The sequence below is a fragment of the Bidens hawaiensis genome, unplaced genomic scaffold, assembly GCF_021521415.1.
Source record: "Bidens hawaiensis isolate Kalapana, Puna unplaced genomic scaffold, B.hawaiensis_p1.1 tig00002123_1, whole genome shotgun sequence".
Taxonomy (NCBI): Eukaryota; Viridiplantae; Streptophyta; class Magnoliopsida; order Asterales; family Asteraceae; genus Bidens; species Bidens hawaiensis.
Window position 1 is genome coordinate 2,345,007 of NW_027491112.1, and position 18,446 is coordinate 2,363,452.

General features: G+C 34.2%; 1 protein-coding gene and 1 pseudogene across 2 annotated transcripts; both read right to left on the reverse strand.

Annotated features, from left to right (window-relative positions):
* Window positions 1-226: 226 nt before the first annotated feature.
* On the reverse strand, window positions 227-3,558 carry LOC143607254 (serine/threonine-protein kinase PCRK1-like). Its single transcript, XM_077082771.1, has 5 exons — window positions 3,435-3,558; window positions 1,832-2,222; window positions 1,488-1,748; window positions 1,263-1,385; window positions 227-1,090 (listed from the first exon to the last, which is right to left on the reverse strand). Exons 2-5 carry the CDS (start codon window positions 2,195-2,197, stop codon window positions 482-484), a joined length of 1,359 nt encoding a protein of 452 aa, XP_076938886.1. The 5' UTR covers window positions 2,198-2,222; window positions 3,435-3,558; the 3' UTR covers window positions 227-481.
* Window positions 3,559-11,494: 7,936 nt separating this feature from the next.
* Window positions 11,495-14,624, reverse strand: LOC143605622 (serine/threonine-protein kinase PCRK1-like; annotated as a pseudogene). Its single transcript, XR_013148581.1, has 4 exons — window positions 14,203-14,624; window positions 13,305-13,567; window positions 13,105-13,227; window positions 11,495-12,097 (listed from the first exon to the last, which is right to left on the reverse strand). The product of XR_013148581.1 is annotated as a serine/threonine-protein kinase PCRK1-like (transcript).
* Window positions 14,625-18,446: the final 3,822 nt, after the last annotated feature.

Consider the following 18,446-nt stretch of genomic DNA (forward strand, 5'->3'; position numbering starts at 1 on the left):
ATCGGTCATATTTGTGTCATGTCAATTCATCGAAATTTATGTTGCGTAACATGATATTTGGGTTTCGTTTTGAATTTTCAGGCAGGTCTTGCAAACCAACGAACGCGGCCCATTTTATAACGCACGAGTTAGCATGTTTGAACGTTTGATGTTTCTTTTTTTACACTTTTAGATTTTGACTGTATATTTAATGTAAAAGAATACACATGATTGAGAAAACAACTATTACTGCAAAATACATACATTTATATTCTTTGACAAATAATCCAAAGTTTATTGGCATTGCCTACAAATTATACAAGCACATTTCATATAATCAAGAAACTTATTACCCAATAAAAATTACTAATTTACCCTTTCCCTCTAACCGCGCCAACACTCCTATGCATACAACAACAGGGGTAAGAATGACATTTACTAGCATTCTCCCTTAACACCCTTTAAAGTCCTCTATAATATGTACTTTCATAACTTCAAATCATCAAGTTTTCAATAACTTTGAATGCCAAATTCTTGAAAGCCAATTACTCTCTCCAAATTTAATATCAATAAACCTTTTTCTCTTACTTTTACTTGGAATGCCCTCATGTGTCTTTTTCTCTTTAGTGGGCTCCACAAATACTTTCTCTGGCTCGATGGGCTCCACATAAACCTTTTCAGGCTCGATGGGCTCCACAGAAGGAACCACATGGACCGGACTCTTTGGACGTGGAAGCGGCCTGGGACTGGTTCCTTCTGGTGTGGTCCCAATGAGCTGGTTAATCATTTCCAAAACCTCACTCATTTTTGGTCTTGCTTTTGGGTTTTTAGACAAACATTTGTTTGCAATAATGGACAACTTTTGTGCTGATTTCATTGAGTATTTGCCTTCTAGCTTAGGATCAACTATTAGCCTAAACCTTCTCGAATCGAGATACGGTTTTACCCATTCTAGAAGCTTTTGCTCGCTCTTGGGTAGGTTACGATCCAACGGACGCCTACCAGTGATAAGCTCGTATAGAAAAACCCCGTAGCTCCATACGTCACTCTGGGATCTGAGTCGTCCTGTTTGGATGTACTCTGGAGCTGCGTATCCCATGGTTCCGACAACCTGATCACATATATAGTGTTAGGATCAAATACAAACAACTTTTAACGTGCAAAGCATACAAATAACCAGAGTAATTATACTTGAGCTAGAGTAAGTATTATTACGATACATTTCTGAAGCAGCGTAATAATAATTACTCTAGTTCATTTTGTTGTGTAATAATAGAACATACAGCTGTGGAGACATGGGTTAGTCCTTCTTGAGGACCGAGCCTAGCCAACCCGAAATCCGAAAGCTTGGCGTTCCATTGATCGTCCAGAAGGATGTTTGACGATTTAAAATCTCTAAATATAATCTACACAAACATCAAACATAATAAAACTATAAGCCAAAACGCGCGTTTGGAAAGTGATTATATGATATTGAATAATCAAAATCTAGTTCACATGTGAAATACCTGGAAGTCCATTTCCTCGTGTAGGTAAGCCAGGCCACGAGCCGCGTCTTGAGCCACTTTAAGTCTCATGGCCCACGAAAGCGGCATGTGGGCCCGAGCAGCCAAATGATCTTCCACACTTCTATTAGGCATATACTCGTAAACTAAAAGCCGTTGAATCCCTCGTTCGTCATCTTCTGCGCAATAACCGACTAACTTCACAAGGTTCGGGTGCTCAACAACGCCTAGTACATTCACCTCGGTCACCCATTCCTTATGCCCCTACATGACCAAATATGCAAAAAAAAGAAAAAAAAAACAAATTAATTTATATAACATGTTTTTTTTAATTAATAAATGCTTACCTGTAAACCGCGTCTACCGAGCTGCTTGACAGCCACATGAACCTTTGTAGTGGGATCTTGAGGGGACTTAATGGAGCCAAAATATACACATCCGAACCCACCCTCGCCAATCTTTGCAGACCGGCTAAAGTTATTGGTAGCCGACTTGAGTTCAGCAAAAGTGAAGACTTTAAGATTACTTGGCATTTCTGAAAAGTTATGAACATTATTCCTGCCAGTCGACGCAGTGCTAATATCAGACACGGTTTGAGAATTCAATCCGGTCCATGATCTTCCGGTAAATAAAGACGTGACTGATAAGGATTTAGTCCGAGTTTTGGATCTTTCTTCCTTGTCTTCGCAGTAATTGAACGAAAAACACTTCATAGCCTCTCAAGATTTAATGTCTTGGCTGTAAAAAAATGGATTATAGTCAGCATTGTTCATGTTTAATATTATCAAGATCATTATACATGTATATATTCAGGGGTATTTTTGTCATTTAACAAATTATATCATCATCAATTCAATACATAGTCATTAATTCATTTACATACATCATCATACTTTTTCATTAACAGCATAAGTTCACAAGATATACATACATGATACATACATACATACACATATACATGAAAATTGAAACTTTGCAAGATAATATTATACAAATGGCAAATTATCATTTTTAGATATTTTCACAGACACATATACTTTACATATACATACAAATATATCATCACATGAAAACTTGTCACACATATTGTCCATGGACGACGGAACCAGGGCTCGCTCTCCCTAGGGGCCCAAAATTTGTAATTATTTTATTTATATATATATTATTTAAAAAAATTATATTTGAGGGGCCCGGTTTTTCTACTCGCCGTGGCCCCTAGATTCTCGGAGACAACCCTGATCAAGGGCGAAGCTTCATTGAGGCCAGGGGTGGCCCCGGCCCCCCCCCCCCCTTGTTTTTTTGCGCATTAGTGTAAATTTACCCGTTTTCGGCCGAAAATTTTTATACGTAGTGTAAGTTTAGCCTTTTTAGGCCAAAATTTTGAGCCCGGCCCCCCTCGTTTATGAAATTTTGTATACATTTTGAGCTCGGCCCCCCGGTGCCTCAGTCCAAGCTTCGCCACAGACCCCGATATTATTGTTTATCGATTTTATGGGAATTGTGCATAATAGCATATGATTATCTAGAATTTAGCATGACCTATTTTAAAAAAAAAACAATAATAAAAATAAATAATACTCAATTTCTACACAAAAAATGATAATTAATCAACAAAATTATGCTACAAAATATTATAAAAAAAACTTAATTTCTACACAAAAAAAAAAGACAAGAAAATGATAATTAATCAACAAAATTATGCTACAAAAATAAAAAATCTCAGATATTTAACATAACTTACCTTTGATGAGATATGAATTCAAGAAAGTGAAGAAACTAACTTGTATTACCATCCAAACTCAAAATTTACACAAAAACAGAAGAACCCAAGATCGATTTAACCACAAGTCACGTAATCAAAGTCAGAAAATGAACAAAAACTCACATGAAACAGGTTGAAGATAAGCAGAAAAGATGTAAGTGAAGTGATAAAATGAATATAGAAGTAACCTGAAAGTTGGATATGATTCCAAAAGATCTAAGAAGAGATAAGAAGACAAGAGAGTATACAATGGGCAGCTGGAAGAAGAGAAGAAATCTAATGGCTGGCTTGCTAACCAAATGAAGAAAAGTCAAACTACTTATTAGCTTATAGATTATTATTATTATTATTATTATTATTATTATTATTATTATTATTATTATGCACGAAATAAATGTCGTTTCTTATTTATTTATTTATTACAATTACATTTTTTATGTTCCAAAGATAGTAACTCCTTTGTTATCTTTCTTTTTTAAGTCCTATGATAAAAAGTATTTAATATTGTATATAAACTACATCTATAATGTAGTTTATATATATTGGGTTGGATTGCGTAATCGTGTTAGAAAATATAACGCGTATATAAACACTCTCAAGGTGTTTGTGTAATGTCGTCAGTGGCGGACCCAGGATTTTTTGTCGATGGGGTCCCAATTTTTCGGTTTACAAAATTTTTCGGGTCGGTCGTTATGTAACACCCCGACCAAAGGCGGATTATACATCGGGGCGCCACATATTGTTTCATTACTCGTGACACTATTGGGTGTCAATATTTAATAAATACATTCATTCGCGCACGCGCAAAGTAATCACAAATAACATAAATCAACATAAATCAATATATTATAAGGCAAAATATTCGAACAACAATAACTTGTCTTGATACATTTTAGTCTAGGTCCAAAATAAAGAAAACTTCCTACGTGTCCACAAGCTCCAAAACAGCTACTGCAAACCTGAACATGTGTTAAAATAAAACGTCAAACACTTGCGTGTTTGTGAGAAATCAAGTTTAATACAATACATAGATAACAATAAATCTGCGCGCAACATGTGTATGTCTGGTTTTCAACAAGGGTGTAATCCGATCGGGACCAACTCTAAGATTCATAGACTGCCAGTGCTCACAATTGAGCTCACAAACAAGAAAGACTGGGCAAGTGTAAACAAAAGAGAAAATCATAAACGATAGTTCTCCCGTGTTCATCTAATGGTACCATGAGAACTGCGGAATAGACCGACAAGACGGTTAATGATCCACACATACAAATAAACAGCCAAGTCTACGTCCTCAACACATGGGATACTGCGCGACTAAAGTTCATAAACAGTTTAAGACTCTAAGTTTGTATGAACACATGAACATCCCAAAACGTTAAAAGCAAAAAGGGATTAGGTACGAGATTACTCACTTGATAAACGATGCGGTGTAAGATAAAGCAAGAACCAACTTTAAACAAGCACAAGTTAACCTATAAATAAGATTATTGTTTTAATGATTGGTTTTTAGTCTTAATTACAAGTTAGCATAATTAGTAAGTAAGTTATTATATATAATATATATTACCGGGAAAGCAGGGCAGAACAGGGAGGAAGACGGAGGCAGAGAGGAAGACGGCAGAGAGAGCAAGGAGCAAGAGAGAACAGGAGAGATTAAGTGTTTGTGTGTGATGTGTTAGGAAAAATAATATTATTATTTATAGAGAAACCCTAGGGAACACAATCCCTAGAAAAGGGGAAAAGATCTCCAAAAAGTAAAAGATTCCAAAAGCAAAAGATATCAAAAGATATGGCAGCTGCAGGGGGCAAGAGAAAGCTGACAGGGAACAGTAAACAGGCATGGGCGGGTCAGATAAAGGTACTGGTCAAGCATGGAAAAGCAGATCTCAAAAGATTATGTCAGTCACTTTTTCTGCCAACCAATGGGGTTGGTGCGCATGCTGCGCCAAAAGTGGCTTTTCAAACATAAGCAGATTAGGTCAACGGCTCAAAAGATAAGATATCACAAAAGCAAACGGCTAGATAAAACAGAAGATAAGTCTAGCGCGAGAAAGCTGCGCGCGAGAAGGCTAAGGCGCGCCGCGGGAAGAATCACATTTCTTAGCGCGCCGCGGGAAGAATCACATTTCTTAGCGCGCCGCGGGAGGAACTACAATTCCTAGCGCGCCGCGGGAAGAACTATAATTCTTCGCGCGTCGAGGGATGAACTACGATTCTTAGCGCGCTGCGAGAAGAACCACAAGTCCTTAGCGCGTCGCGGGAAGAACTACCGTTCTTAGCGCGCTGCGAGAAGAATTACAATTCTTAGCGCGCTGCGAGAAGAATTACAATTCTTAGCGCGCTGCGAGAAGAGTTCGTCTCGCGTATCGCTGTAACAGGTGGTCTTCACGCAGGCTTCCTTGTAAGGAGTCTGGCGCGTGGAGCTGCGCAGACAACCTTAGGCGGGAAGGAACAAAGGACAAGCAAAGAGTTGGAAGAAAAGAGGGAAACAAGGCGTAAGGGCGGGACGGCGACAAGAGGGAAAAGAAGGCGGAAAGAGAGAAGGAAGAGGGACGGGACGGCGGAAAGAAAGAGAGAGAAAGAGGCGGGAAGGAAAATATATTATTATTATTAAAAGTAAAATATAAGTATAAATAAATATTAAATCATAAAAGAAAGAGATCGGGTCAGAGAAACGGGTACCTGGGTCGGGTCGGATCGGGTCAGATGTCACACGTTATTCGGGTCGGGTCGAGGCGAGGAACATAATAAAACACAGAACTATGGTGTCATTGGAAACGAGTAAGTAGAAAGAATCTAAATTAGAAACTAGATGAAACATACACTTTTAATTCATACCCGAAAAACATGAACGTAATCTGATGGAAGGTCTTCCAAATCAATTTTCTTAGATGTATTACTTGAAGAAGATGAGGGCTCAAACTTTCTTTTCAATGATTATTGCATAATTAACCCTAAAGTTCAAGTTTTTAAGAAAACTAAGTCACAATCTAACAACAATATACAACATACAATAACCAACATGAGTATAAATGTATAATTATATATAAAATCAATCAACTAATTAGCCCTAAAATTACCTTTAGTTTGAGACAAAATCAGAGGAAACAAAGACTTATAAGACCAAAGAGGGGTGAACGGTGGCTGGAGTGAGGCGGAGGCTGGCGGATATGGGCGGAGATGGGCGGAGGCTGGCCGGAAAAACTGAGAGAGGCGTGAGTTAGGGATAAGCAGTGGGGTTGAGATGTGTGTGGAGGGTGTTACGTCTGATGAGTTGGGTTGGGATATGTTAAAACCCATGGGCCAAAAGTCAAAACTAAAACTAATATAAAGTAAATTTTTAAAAAACGAAATACATAAAAAAACGGGAAAGAGCAAGGCTCGAACTCGGGTCATTCGTGTGGTATTGGAAGGGGGTTTCCACCAGACTAGAATGGTAATATTGATATGGGGTCCAAGTGTTAATTTATATGGGATCCTTCAAAAATTTTCTATATCGCTTCTAAATAAATTTTAAAAAACATTGGTGTCCCGGGACCCTGACGGCTACTATGTAGGTCCGCCCCTGAATGTCGTGGAATATACAAAGATGAAAGGACAATAGTGTAATTGTTTTATAAATAACCGAGATTTTGGTAAAAACGAAAGAAGAAAATTGTTAGGCCAGCGGTAGTGGGGGTGAAGGAGCCGACGTGGTCCAGGTGGCGGCCTAGGTGCCTTGCGAACACCGCTACACCCTTCAGGTGATCAGGGGCGCGGACGAGCCTCGTGGCCGAGACCACGGAGTGATCAACTAGCCTTTGGGGCTAGTTTAAGGTTAAAAAAGTAGCCGTTGGATCACTTGTGGCTCGCGAACACCACTACACCCTTCATGTGATCAGGGGCGCGGACGAGGGGGCTTGATCCAGGGTCATGTCATCGCCTACGTGTTGGGTTTTGATTGGATCACTTGGGGCTCAACCAAGCCCATTAAATAGTCATAAAAGTTCGTGATGGATGATTGTGCCAAAACAACAAATTTGTCCTTTTTAAACTATTAACCACATACATTAAGTGTTGTTCTATAAATCTATAATTAATATTAATACTTCATCTAACACTCGGCAGGCATACTAAAGATCAACGAAAGGAAAAATAAAACCTAATATAAAGCATGATGGCTGACCTGCAACATGAGAAAAGGAAGAAGATATTGAGCAACAAAGAGTGAGAAGTTACTTCAATTACATGTCTGTAACACATATAGAAAGGAAGAAGTAACACGTTATAGCAGAAAATACACGTTTTGTTGTTTGAAGTCTATTACAACAAAAACAGATAAAATGTACCAACTGCATGAGGAAAAGTATATCTAGCTACAGTGGTTTATATGGGTGAACCTGAATATGCATTTTAATTATAATATAGATAGTTTACTACTTAAATACTTTTGTGAATTAATCATGATTATTAATGAACACGCAACAGGGTTGGCTTGGTCTTTATGAAGTCTAAAGCGAATTCTAAATCAGTATTTTTTCGTTAAAAAAATGTACTCTAGAATACGATCACACAATTTTTTTTATATTTGATTTATAAAATACACATAATCACATAATTCCACCATAAAATTTTCAAAAGATTGAAACTTACGTGAGTTGTGATTTAGAGGAAGAATCGAATGTGAATCAAAGATAGCAATCGCTAAAAATTTGGGGTCATTAAATATAGAGACTCACATTTCAACTTGTTTATTTGTATAATAAAGCCGCCTCTACACGATACTTAAATTTTCTTATTTAACATATAAAATTTACAAAATGAGTATTACTAATTCATAACTAATATAAATATAACACAAACTAATACATCATTATTGTCTACTATGAGACTTGAACTCTCGTCATTTTAAAGGGACTTTAACTTAACATACGTCTTGATGCTATTGGGTTGCAAGTCTTTGATAATCTAAACACATATATATACATACATGTAATATTTTTATCAAATAAATATTAGATATATTTAATATCACAAGATCCATTTTCTTTTTGAATGATTAAAACATGAATCCTTGACTAACTGTTTGATTATTTTCTCAACAGTAACATAATAATTACTTAAAATGTATAAATTCTGTCACAAACTTGAAAAGTAAAAAGGAATTCGAGTAAAGACGAAATCCAATAAAAAGAAAAGCGTGGGTTCCAGTCAACCAAAGGCAACTTATGGATATAGCCCAATAGATTGGCTAAAACTATTACAATATTTTATTTATTAATATTAACTTCTACTCGTAAAAAAATTACTCCACGGTTCCACTCTGCAAGAACTCCGAATCATTCTCTTGAAACTCATTTTGTAAGAACTTTAAATCATTCTCTTGAAGCTCATTCTGCAAAAACTCCGAATCATTCTCTTGAAGCTTATCTTCTTCATCATAACGCTTGCCCCGAAATGACATGGACCAATAAGGAAATCCCAATTCATTGGCCCTTTCGATACAATCATAAAGAAAGCCCCAAGGGCGCCATATTCTAGGAGCCCAAACTATGTGATTAAATAAATCCTCCTCTATCCGTTGCCGGTCGAGGGCTCCTTCTCCTTCCCCCTCTTCAAACTCCGATATTGGCCAATAATATTCTCACGTTTAATTTAAAAATCTCTATCAGTGGTTTAACATTTCGACTATTTTTCTCTCAATGGATCTCCGTTAAAAAAACATAATGTTGTTAAGTTTTTTTACTGAAGTTCAAACCGATGTTTTAGGGCTTTTGATCGGAAGAATGATACAAGTTGATTAATGTTAAACTTATTTTGAAACGTTGATTTAAACGACGAAATAGTGTTTCAATTCAAGTGTTTGAATTTCCAATTAACGAAACACTTAGCGTACTTTTTTTGGTACGTTAATTTCCTCCAACAAAAAGACTTTAGAAAAGAGTTTGAATTTATTTTATTGAATAGTGTTATTAATTATAATAAATATTTTTTTATTAAATAACATACCAAAATATTAAATGAATTAATATTAATAACGTGAGATAATAATCAAGGGTAGTTGGCTCCGGTTACCATCCTGTCTCCTTCTCGGTGCTTTCCTGGAATGAATGAGGAAAGGACTCAACTTGCTTTTGAGTTTGACACTTTTTATGTTATTATTATTATAAACACATGCATCACAAATTCACAATTAAATATAGGAAAATGAAAATAAATCTTGAATAGTAAACACATTATTTCTGTTATTCTTGTGTTCGGGTGGGCAGGGGGGAAACACGCCTGTGTGGATCTTACAGGAGTGTCTCCTCTTGTTGGGCTCAGGGACCGTGGGTTTGTTGTGGGTCAGGCTGCGTTGAAGGCTGAATCAGGCAAAATTGTTAAACACGAGAAAGCTTGTTTAGATAATCAACATGTCTTTCTACCATTTGCCTTTGATACATTTGGTTTTCTGGCTCCAGAGGCTGTAAAATTTTTGAGTAGGGTTCAGCGCGTCGTACACATAACCTCTTCAGCTTCTAGGTCCCAAAGCTTCGTTTTTAGCAGGATTGGCTTTGCTGTTCAAAAGGGGGTTGCGGCGCAGCTTGTTGCCCGTTTGCCTGCCACTTTATTGTAATCGTTTTATAGTAAATTATATATAAATTCGATATGGAGTATTAAAAAAAAATTAAAAAGACAACTTTCATTAAAAACGAGCAAACTAGCGAGATGCTAGAGCCAGAATCCACAAAACAAATTAACAGTTGAAAATACATCTCTAATCTTAGTTTCCGATGTAACCGTGCTTTAAACAATGGCTTTATTTATTGCATCAAAAAGCCGTCAATATAACCATGAAGCACTTTCTTTTTCTTCTTACCAAATGGAGTCGTTTTATGAATTTCGAGAAGATCCCAGACCAAAAGACAAAGGTATGTGATTCAAAATCAATTATTTTAGAAAACAAAACGCGAGTTTACCATTTATTCATTAAATTAATCAAAAAATTGTAAATAAAAAAAACAATAATATGAGTTTGCCATTTACTAAGGGCAATCACTGGAAATATATATATATATATATATATATATATGGGACGGTTATCCTAAAAATAAGTAGTTTCCTAGGAAGACTAGGAAGAAATCATAACCATTAGATCATGTTAATCAATGGTTGAGATTTAAAATCACCAATAACCGACATAGTTTTCTAGAATTGTTTTTTCACCATAATTTTTAATGCCAAATGTTAAAAATTTGTTTGTTATTACCATTCATAGAAAACTCCTTATTCTTATTTGAACCCTTTTATATATATATTTATATATATATATATATATATATATATATATATATATATATATATTCTGTTTTGTTTCAGACTTGACTTTAATTGTAGTAATGTAGATAAAATTTGGTGGATACCAGTACCGGTAATATTTGTTCATCCGTGAAGTTATTTCAATCATAAATGTATTCTACTATACAAACATAATAGTTTTTAAATCATTATTATTATTACTACTACTATTATTATTTCATTTTTGGGAATTTTTTTATCGAGTATTTAGGGTGTTCAACGAATCGAATTTCGAATATACGAATTTATTCTAATCGAATTATTCGAAATTTGAAATTTTAAAATTGGATAAGAATTCTAAATAGATTCGACAAATTCGATTGGATTCGATTCGAATTCAGAATAGCTAATTCGAAATTCGATTCGATTTGAAAATGAAGTTCGAATCGAATTCGAATTGATTCAAATTCAGTTATAAAATATATTTCAATTTCAAAACCACTATATTTTGAGTTTTTAAACAACAAAAAGTACAATTCTATAAAATAAATAAATCATTTAAAGTTATAAGTATCCAATTACATTAATTATTAACCAAAATGATGACTTTCTATTTTTAATCTCTATAACTCAATAGATTTATGTAGTTTATCTTTTCATAAGTATTTATATATATCATAAAAGTACAAATGTATAATTTGAATTCGAATTTCGAATTGAATACGAATTTATAATCATAAATTCGAAATTCGAGTACTAAAATCGAGTTTGAACCGAATCGAATTCGAATGACTGAAAATCGAATTCGAGCCGTCAAATTCGAATGCGAGTCAAATCAAATTTAGAGTTCTTCGAGTCCGATTCGAATACTGAACACCCTTGAGTATCTACCTTTTTATGTATCCACCATTCACGAGTATACTTTGTTTTCTTAAAGATGAGTCATTACTAAATCTGAATATCCAAAATCATGCTAATCTCACATGATTATATGTTCAAAACTGGAAAACAACACTTTACACTCAAATGTCAAGACAATACAAATCCTCCAGATACACACAACAATTTCTATACATACAGACAACAAGCCCGGTTTCGATAAAGTCAAAAAATAGTCGACACGACCTTAGCACGATCGTGCAACAAAAAAGTATGAGAATCCAATAAAAAATTACAGTATTAACAACAAAAGAATCTTTTAATTTCGTTAGAATAAAAGATCTACGAAGAGTGCTGAGTTTGCAATTCGATAGCCTCGTTCACCACTTCCAGTACCTCACTCATCGTCGGTCTTAACTTGTGGTTCGTGACCAAGCATTTATCGGCAATCGAAAGTATGGCTTTCACTGATTTATCAGAATACTCGTTTCCAAGCCTCGGGTCAACTGCTGGCTTTGACTTTCCTGCACCCGCATAGCAGCATACCCATCTCATGCATGCAGGATTCATTTCAGTGTTTTTTTTGGACCACGGGGCGTTGGCCCGTGACCAGTTGCTTAAGAAAGATGCCGTAACTCCACACGTCGATCTTGGATGTTATTCGCCCAGTTGAAACATATTCAGGAGCTGCATACCCATTTGTTCCCACTACCTAAATAATATACGCTTTACCGTATTAGAAGAATTTATAAAAAAAATAAAAACAAATATGCTTTAGACAAGAACTAAAAGTTTATGCCTTTTTAGGAGATAGAAAATTAGGGTTGTCAATTTATGACACGGACCTGTTAACACGACACGACACGGGTTTTGACAGGTTTGGCTTTGAGCTTAGCTGGTTTCGTGTCTTAAACAGGTCGACTTGTTTAAGACATGTTTAAATTCGTGTCTTAACAGGTTAAACTGTTAACCAGTTAGTAACTTGTGTAGATTTCTATTTTAAACGAATAAATACATATACAATCCTAAAGTCCTAAACCTAAAGTCATACTTACATACGACATTTTACTCATGCCCATCATAACCCGATATTATATTTTCAATGGATGTTATGATTTGCTTCTATGGTTTCTTGTTTCAAGTATGTTATGGATTTGTCGTCTTTTGTTTCAAGTATGTTATGGATTTGCGGTGTTTTGTTTCAAATATGTTATAGATTATTATAGATTATCTATTAATTAAGACTCTTATGCTCGTTTTGAAAATTTTTGTTTCGTTACACATGTATTATTCATTGTGTCTTTAAACAGGTTTCTTAACAGGTTAACCTGTTACTAAACAGGTTCGTGCTCGTGTTTGGTAAAAATGACATGATTAGTTATCGGGCCGTGTTCGTGTTTAGTACCACAAGGTCATCGTGTTCATATATGCTTCATTTGCCTCATTTATTAAAAAGTACATTAACAAATTTAAACGAATTATACAAGACGGAAACATCTAAAGAAAGTTGAGTAACTTTATAGAAACAAAAAAACTAAGTGATTTTAGCGCAACACTTATAAAACTTGGTTACTATTTATCGAAAGTTTCCATTTTCATTTCCCGAACATTGATAGGGTATTAATAATGTGGTAATGGTAAGCAGAGAACTACAAGAATTGCATAAACACTTGTACTTATTGCTGTAAATGCGATACAAAAAAGAATTAAAAATAATACCAATGTTGAGACATGAGACTGCCCATCTGGAGGACCTTCCCTCACATATCCAAAATCGGAAAGCTTTGCGTTACAATCTTTATCCAGAAGAACATTTGAGGGTTTGAAATCCCTAAAGATAATCTGCAACATTAAAGATCAAGATAATATTAAACAAAGAAAACACTTGAAAAAACATGACAAATGTTGTTTCCGAATACCTCGTTGTTTGGTCCACGTCCCTCGTGTAGATACGTCAAACCAACAGCTGCATCACGGGCTATCTTTAGTCTTGTAGGCCAAGGAAGAGACGTGTTTGTCTCGATAAGTGATAGTCTAAGCTTCTATTGGGCATATATTCATACACTAAAAGCCAGTCACTTTCGTTGTCGTGTTCTTCGTGACAGTAACCGATTAGCTTCACGAGGTTTTGGTGTTCAATCTTCCCGAGAACATCTACTTCTGTCTGCCATTGCCTTTGTACCTGTCGTCCAAAACATGACGATATAACTTTCTAATGTTTCTTTTTAGGAAAGAGTAGGCTTGTAAACGAGCACGAACAGAGCACGTTAGTGTTTGTTTAGCTTTAACCTAAGAAATGATAACAGTTAAACAAACGGGATTTTCTTGTTTGTCTTCGTTGTTAAGAAAATGAATGTGTTCGTGTTCGTTTATGTGTGTTCGTTAACAGTATAAACGAATTGTTCATGAACAAACATAACTGAGTTAAAACCGATTAATAACAAATGTCAACAACCATGTGTTGCGCCTAAAAAGCTATTAACACTAGACTAATTTGTAAGGGGCCTGAAAATTTAAAAGAATATGTTAACGAACTAAACAAACAAACTTAAATAAACGTAAACTAAATGAGCATAAACAAACAAACATAAACATGTTTGAATGAATGAATGTTTACGAACGTTCATGAACATAAATGAACAAACGAGACATGTGTTCATGTTCATTTGTTTAACTAAATGGACACCTTTTTTTGTTAATGTTCGTTCAATTAATAAACGAAGAAAAACTAACTTCTCGTGGAACGGTTCAAGAAACTTTAGTTAAAATTTGGTGGCATTTGACTTTCTTTTTACCAAAAGTTTAACAAAGACTTACCTTTTGACCATTTTTACCGCGCTTCACAGCGACACAGATATCATCAAACGGATGTTCGGACCTCTTAACTATCCCCAAATGCACACTCCCGAATCCACCTTCTCCAATCTTGGTAGACTGGTCAAAGTTTTGAGTGGCTTTATTAAGCTCAGCAAGTTTAAATTCCCTAAGAGGACTAGATCTTGATCCACCATTAAGATTCGGAACACCAGAATTTATATAATCCACATTTCGAGACGTGGTTGCAGACCCCTGTGGCTGCGAAAACTGTGAACGGGCTGTGACAAACTTATCATCAGGTTCTTGTACATCACCAGTAGTGAAACATGTAAAATGGAAAACCATTATTCAACGCTTCAATCGCATGAGAAGAAGGTGATACACTTCAAGAATCAAGAATCAAAATCTGCATTTAAGAAAAACCAATTACATTTGTATCATGAAGACTGTGAATGTAGTTTCTACAACAACTGTTAAAAACTGCACACAAATGAACCGAACACAAACACGATAGCAATTTAGCGAACATGAGGATTTAACATGGTTCGGTCTGGATTGACATACATCCATTGGTGGCAACTAGGTATTTTTTTTATTAAGTGGCAGACGATTACAAGCACATACGCATCTAAATATAATATTACTAAATTAGATTAAACTTATTTAAAAAATTAAAATAAACATGATGGGATGGGCTAGAGTCGGCTGCCCATTGCCCACGAACCCAACAACAACAACAACAACCGTGCACAGTAAATCCCACGAAAATTTTTCAGAAATGGTGTTTATGTAAAAGTTATTTCAAAAATGGTATGCTTTTGAGGGTTGTTACAAAAATGGTGAAACCGTGGTTTGAAATCACAGTTTGGCTATTTTTTCTATGTACGTGTCAGATTGGTATTTTTGAAAATAATATTTTTGATTAAAATAAGTCAAACCGTGGTTTGAAACCATGGATTGCGTGAAAAAGTTAAACTTAATACCACTTCTAATTGTATGGTGGTTTTGCTAGTCAAGTCGTGGTTTCAAACCACGGTTTGACCTTTTTCTTTTATTTTTTTAATGCCGACAAGTATCTATATGCAATAGTGAAATTTAATCTCAAAGAACAAAAAAACAAACAAAAAGTATCACATATGAACATACTAAATTAAATTGGAGAAAAAAGGAAAAAAAAACCTTAATTTGAAACCAAGGGTTGATTAAAAACAAAAAAATAATCACATGTGAACATATATACTTATCAGCATATAAAAAATTAAAGAAAATGATCAAACCATTGTTTCAAACCACATGTTGATTAGACAGAAAAAATATTCACATGTAAATATATATATACTTATCGGCATTTAAAGAATAAAAGAAAATGGTCAAACCGTGGTTTCAAGCCACGGCTTGACCAGTAAAACCACCACACAATTGGAAGTGGTAATAGGTTCAACTTTTTGATGCAATCCGTGATTTCAAACCACGACTTGCCTTATTTTAATCAAAAGTATTATTTTATGAAATACACATCTGACACTTACATAGAGAAAATAGTCAAACCGTGGTTTCAAACCACGTTTACACCATTTTTGTAACAACCCTCAAAACCATACCATTTTTGAAACAACTTTTGCATAACACACCATTTGTGAAAAATTTTCTAAATCCCACCCATAGTGAAGCTATTGGTAAGGTCTGGAGAGGGTGGGATGAATGCAAGCCTTACCTCCATTCCCGAGGATAGATAGGCTGCTTCTAGAAAGACCCTTAGCTCAGCGCCAAACACACAAACAAACAGAACTAAAAAATATATAAAATATGAAGCTACCAATAAATGAAGAAAAGGTAAAAAAGTAAAGTAAAAACATATATCTATATCTATACTCTCTAATAAAAGGCTACAAGTTTTGCCACTTGTCACTCCTACAACAAACCTCACCCTTTTTAACAAATTTATATTAGTAAAATAATAGTTATTATTCTTAAAATTCATGCTTCAAAATTTCTTAATTTAATATTTACTTCCTATTTTTTTTTTAAACATTTGATATTTATAATTATCTTTTACTTTAAAATTGTTTTAAAGACCATTGACAACGACTGTATTAATAGTGTGTTGTATACTGATTATTTATTAAATATTGTATTTTCAAGAACTACTCGTGTAGTACACATGCCTCAAACTAGTACATAAATATAGGTAAGCAATAACACGCACGATAACCTAAAATGTAGGAAAATCTAAGCCCCAAGACAAAGCTAAAAGCATAATTGTACTTTTGTACTATTCTCCTAAAAGTCCTTAACCTTAATTATACATTCTCATAGAGGTGCAATATTCTAATCAAATCCTATCTAATCCGCTCATCCCAAGTCAGTTTGGGTCTTTACCGAAAAAAACCTCATTTTGTGAATAGATTTTCTCAAAATTTGAAATATAAAACAATATAATTTCATACTAAAAGTTTTCCCCAATTGGAAAGACTTTTTGCCTCTAAAATTAGAAGGGTTTCACAAATTCAATCGGTCAAAGAGAAATGAAGTCAATGGGTATTAATATCAAAATATCAAACAAGTGAGAAAGCATATATGATATCCAATGAAAGATTGGATGCTTACATGAAAGTTTCAGGTTTAAGCTCAGAATAAGCATGAAGAATATTGATCTTCAGACCACCTCCATAATATTAATTATTAATATTTAATACCAAGAAAGAAAGGATGAGACCTTTGCAGACTGAAAATAATAAACACAAGTAGTAAAGATTATTTATTATTATTATTATTATTAAGACTTATAATACAAATGAGATTTTGATGAGTTACCATGCATAGAGTGAGAAAGTCCCTTTATCGTACAACTCAGTTGGATCAATTCCCTTAAATTTATTATTATTATTATTATTATTATTATTATTATTTTTATTATTTTTATTATTATTATTATTTAATGTCTTGTCTCATCCAATTTAGCTCAAACATGTTTTATTATTTATGAATACTATTGTGATGACTTTTGGACTTGATAGTGTTACAAGTAGAATTTAATTTGATGGACATTGATGTATTATGTAAAAGAAGGGAGTTGGATAATAGTTTACTAACGTGAAGTTATCAGAATTTAAGACTAATATAGCTGGTCAGACACGATACTTTAGAATCTATGGTGATTGAATTCAATTATTAATGAATTAATCAAAAACAGTAAAATAAGTATATATAGTTAAGATGTCATATGAGGTAACGTTGTCATCGTAATTTTCATAGGCTGTCGGCTGTCTTTTAAGTTCATATTCAATCTTTAAGTGAATTGTACTGAAAAGTGTTATACATCATGAGACTCACATGATCTATTTATACAATCATATAACAAGTGATGAGCTAGAGAATGAAAGCGACACATACCAGACTTGATTCTTAGGGGGGTGTTTGTGTTTTCTTATTTTTACCTCCTTATAACTTATTCATTTTTATAGACTAAAATAGTGTTTGGAGTAATATAACTTATTACACCTTTTAAAGAAGGAAAAATGAGTTTTCATAAGTTAGGATATTGTAACTTATGAAAAACTCCTTATATAAAATATAAGGAGGTGTAAATAAGGAATCTCAAACGCTCAATTAAAAAAGTATTATTTTACATAAACTTAAAAGTGTTATACAATCATTGAAACTCCTTATTATAAAGATAAATAAATAAATAAATAAGCTATTGACTAATAGTGTAAACAATTGTTATGATGTATATTAGTTGTTTCTTCTGAGCAATAAATATTTATCTACATCAACGGTAATGTATATCCATAGTTTCAACAGTTGTTTTTAGACATCAGACGTTTGATAGCAGTCTTTTTGTAAACACATTATTTCTTTAGTTGTGAAGAACAACTAATTTTACATATATGTTGTTTGGTCTTTGATTCATTAGTTCTTTTCAGATTCAACAATAATTTTAAATTTTGATGTTATCTAATAATAAACGTTGCGCGTATGTGATAAATGAAATTATACCGTGTTGTTATTTGTCCATATCTGAAATGGCATATGATTATAAAAATAGGTTGTCGTAATGTCATTTTCATATGAGTGCTAAAACATGCGTTCGTAAATCCAGTTTGTCTATTCAGATTGGTCTTAAATTAACACTAAGTTTTATGTGTAGAATTATTAAAGCTGGCTTCTTAACGTTTTGAGTAGGATACGAAGACAATAGTCATATGATTAAAAGTGTATCTATGCTTTGCAACATGGTCCAA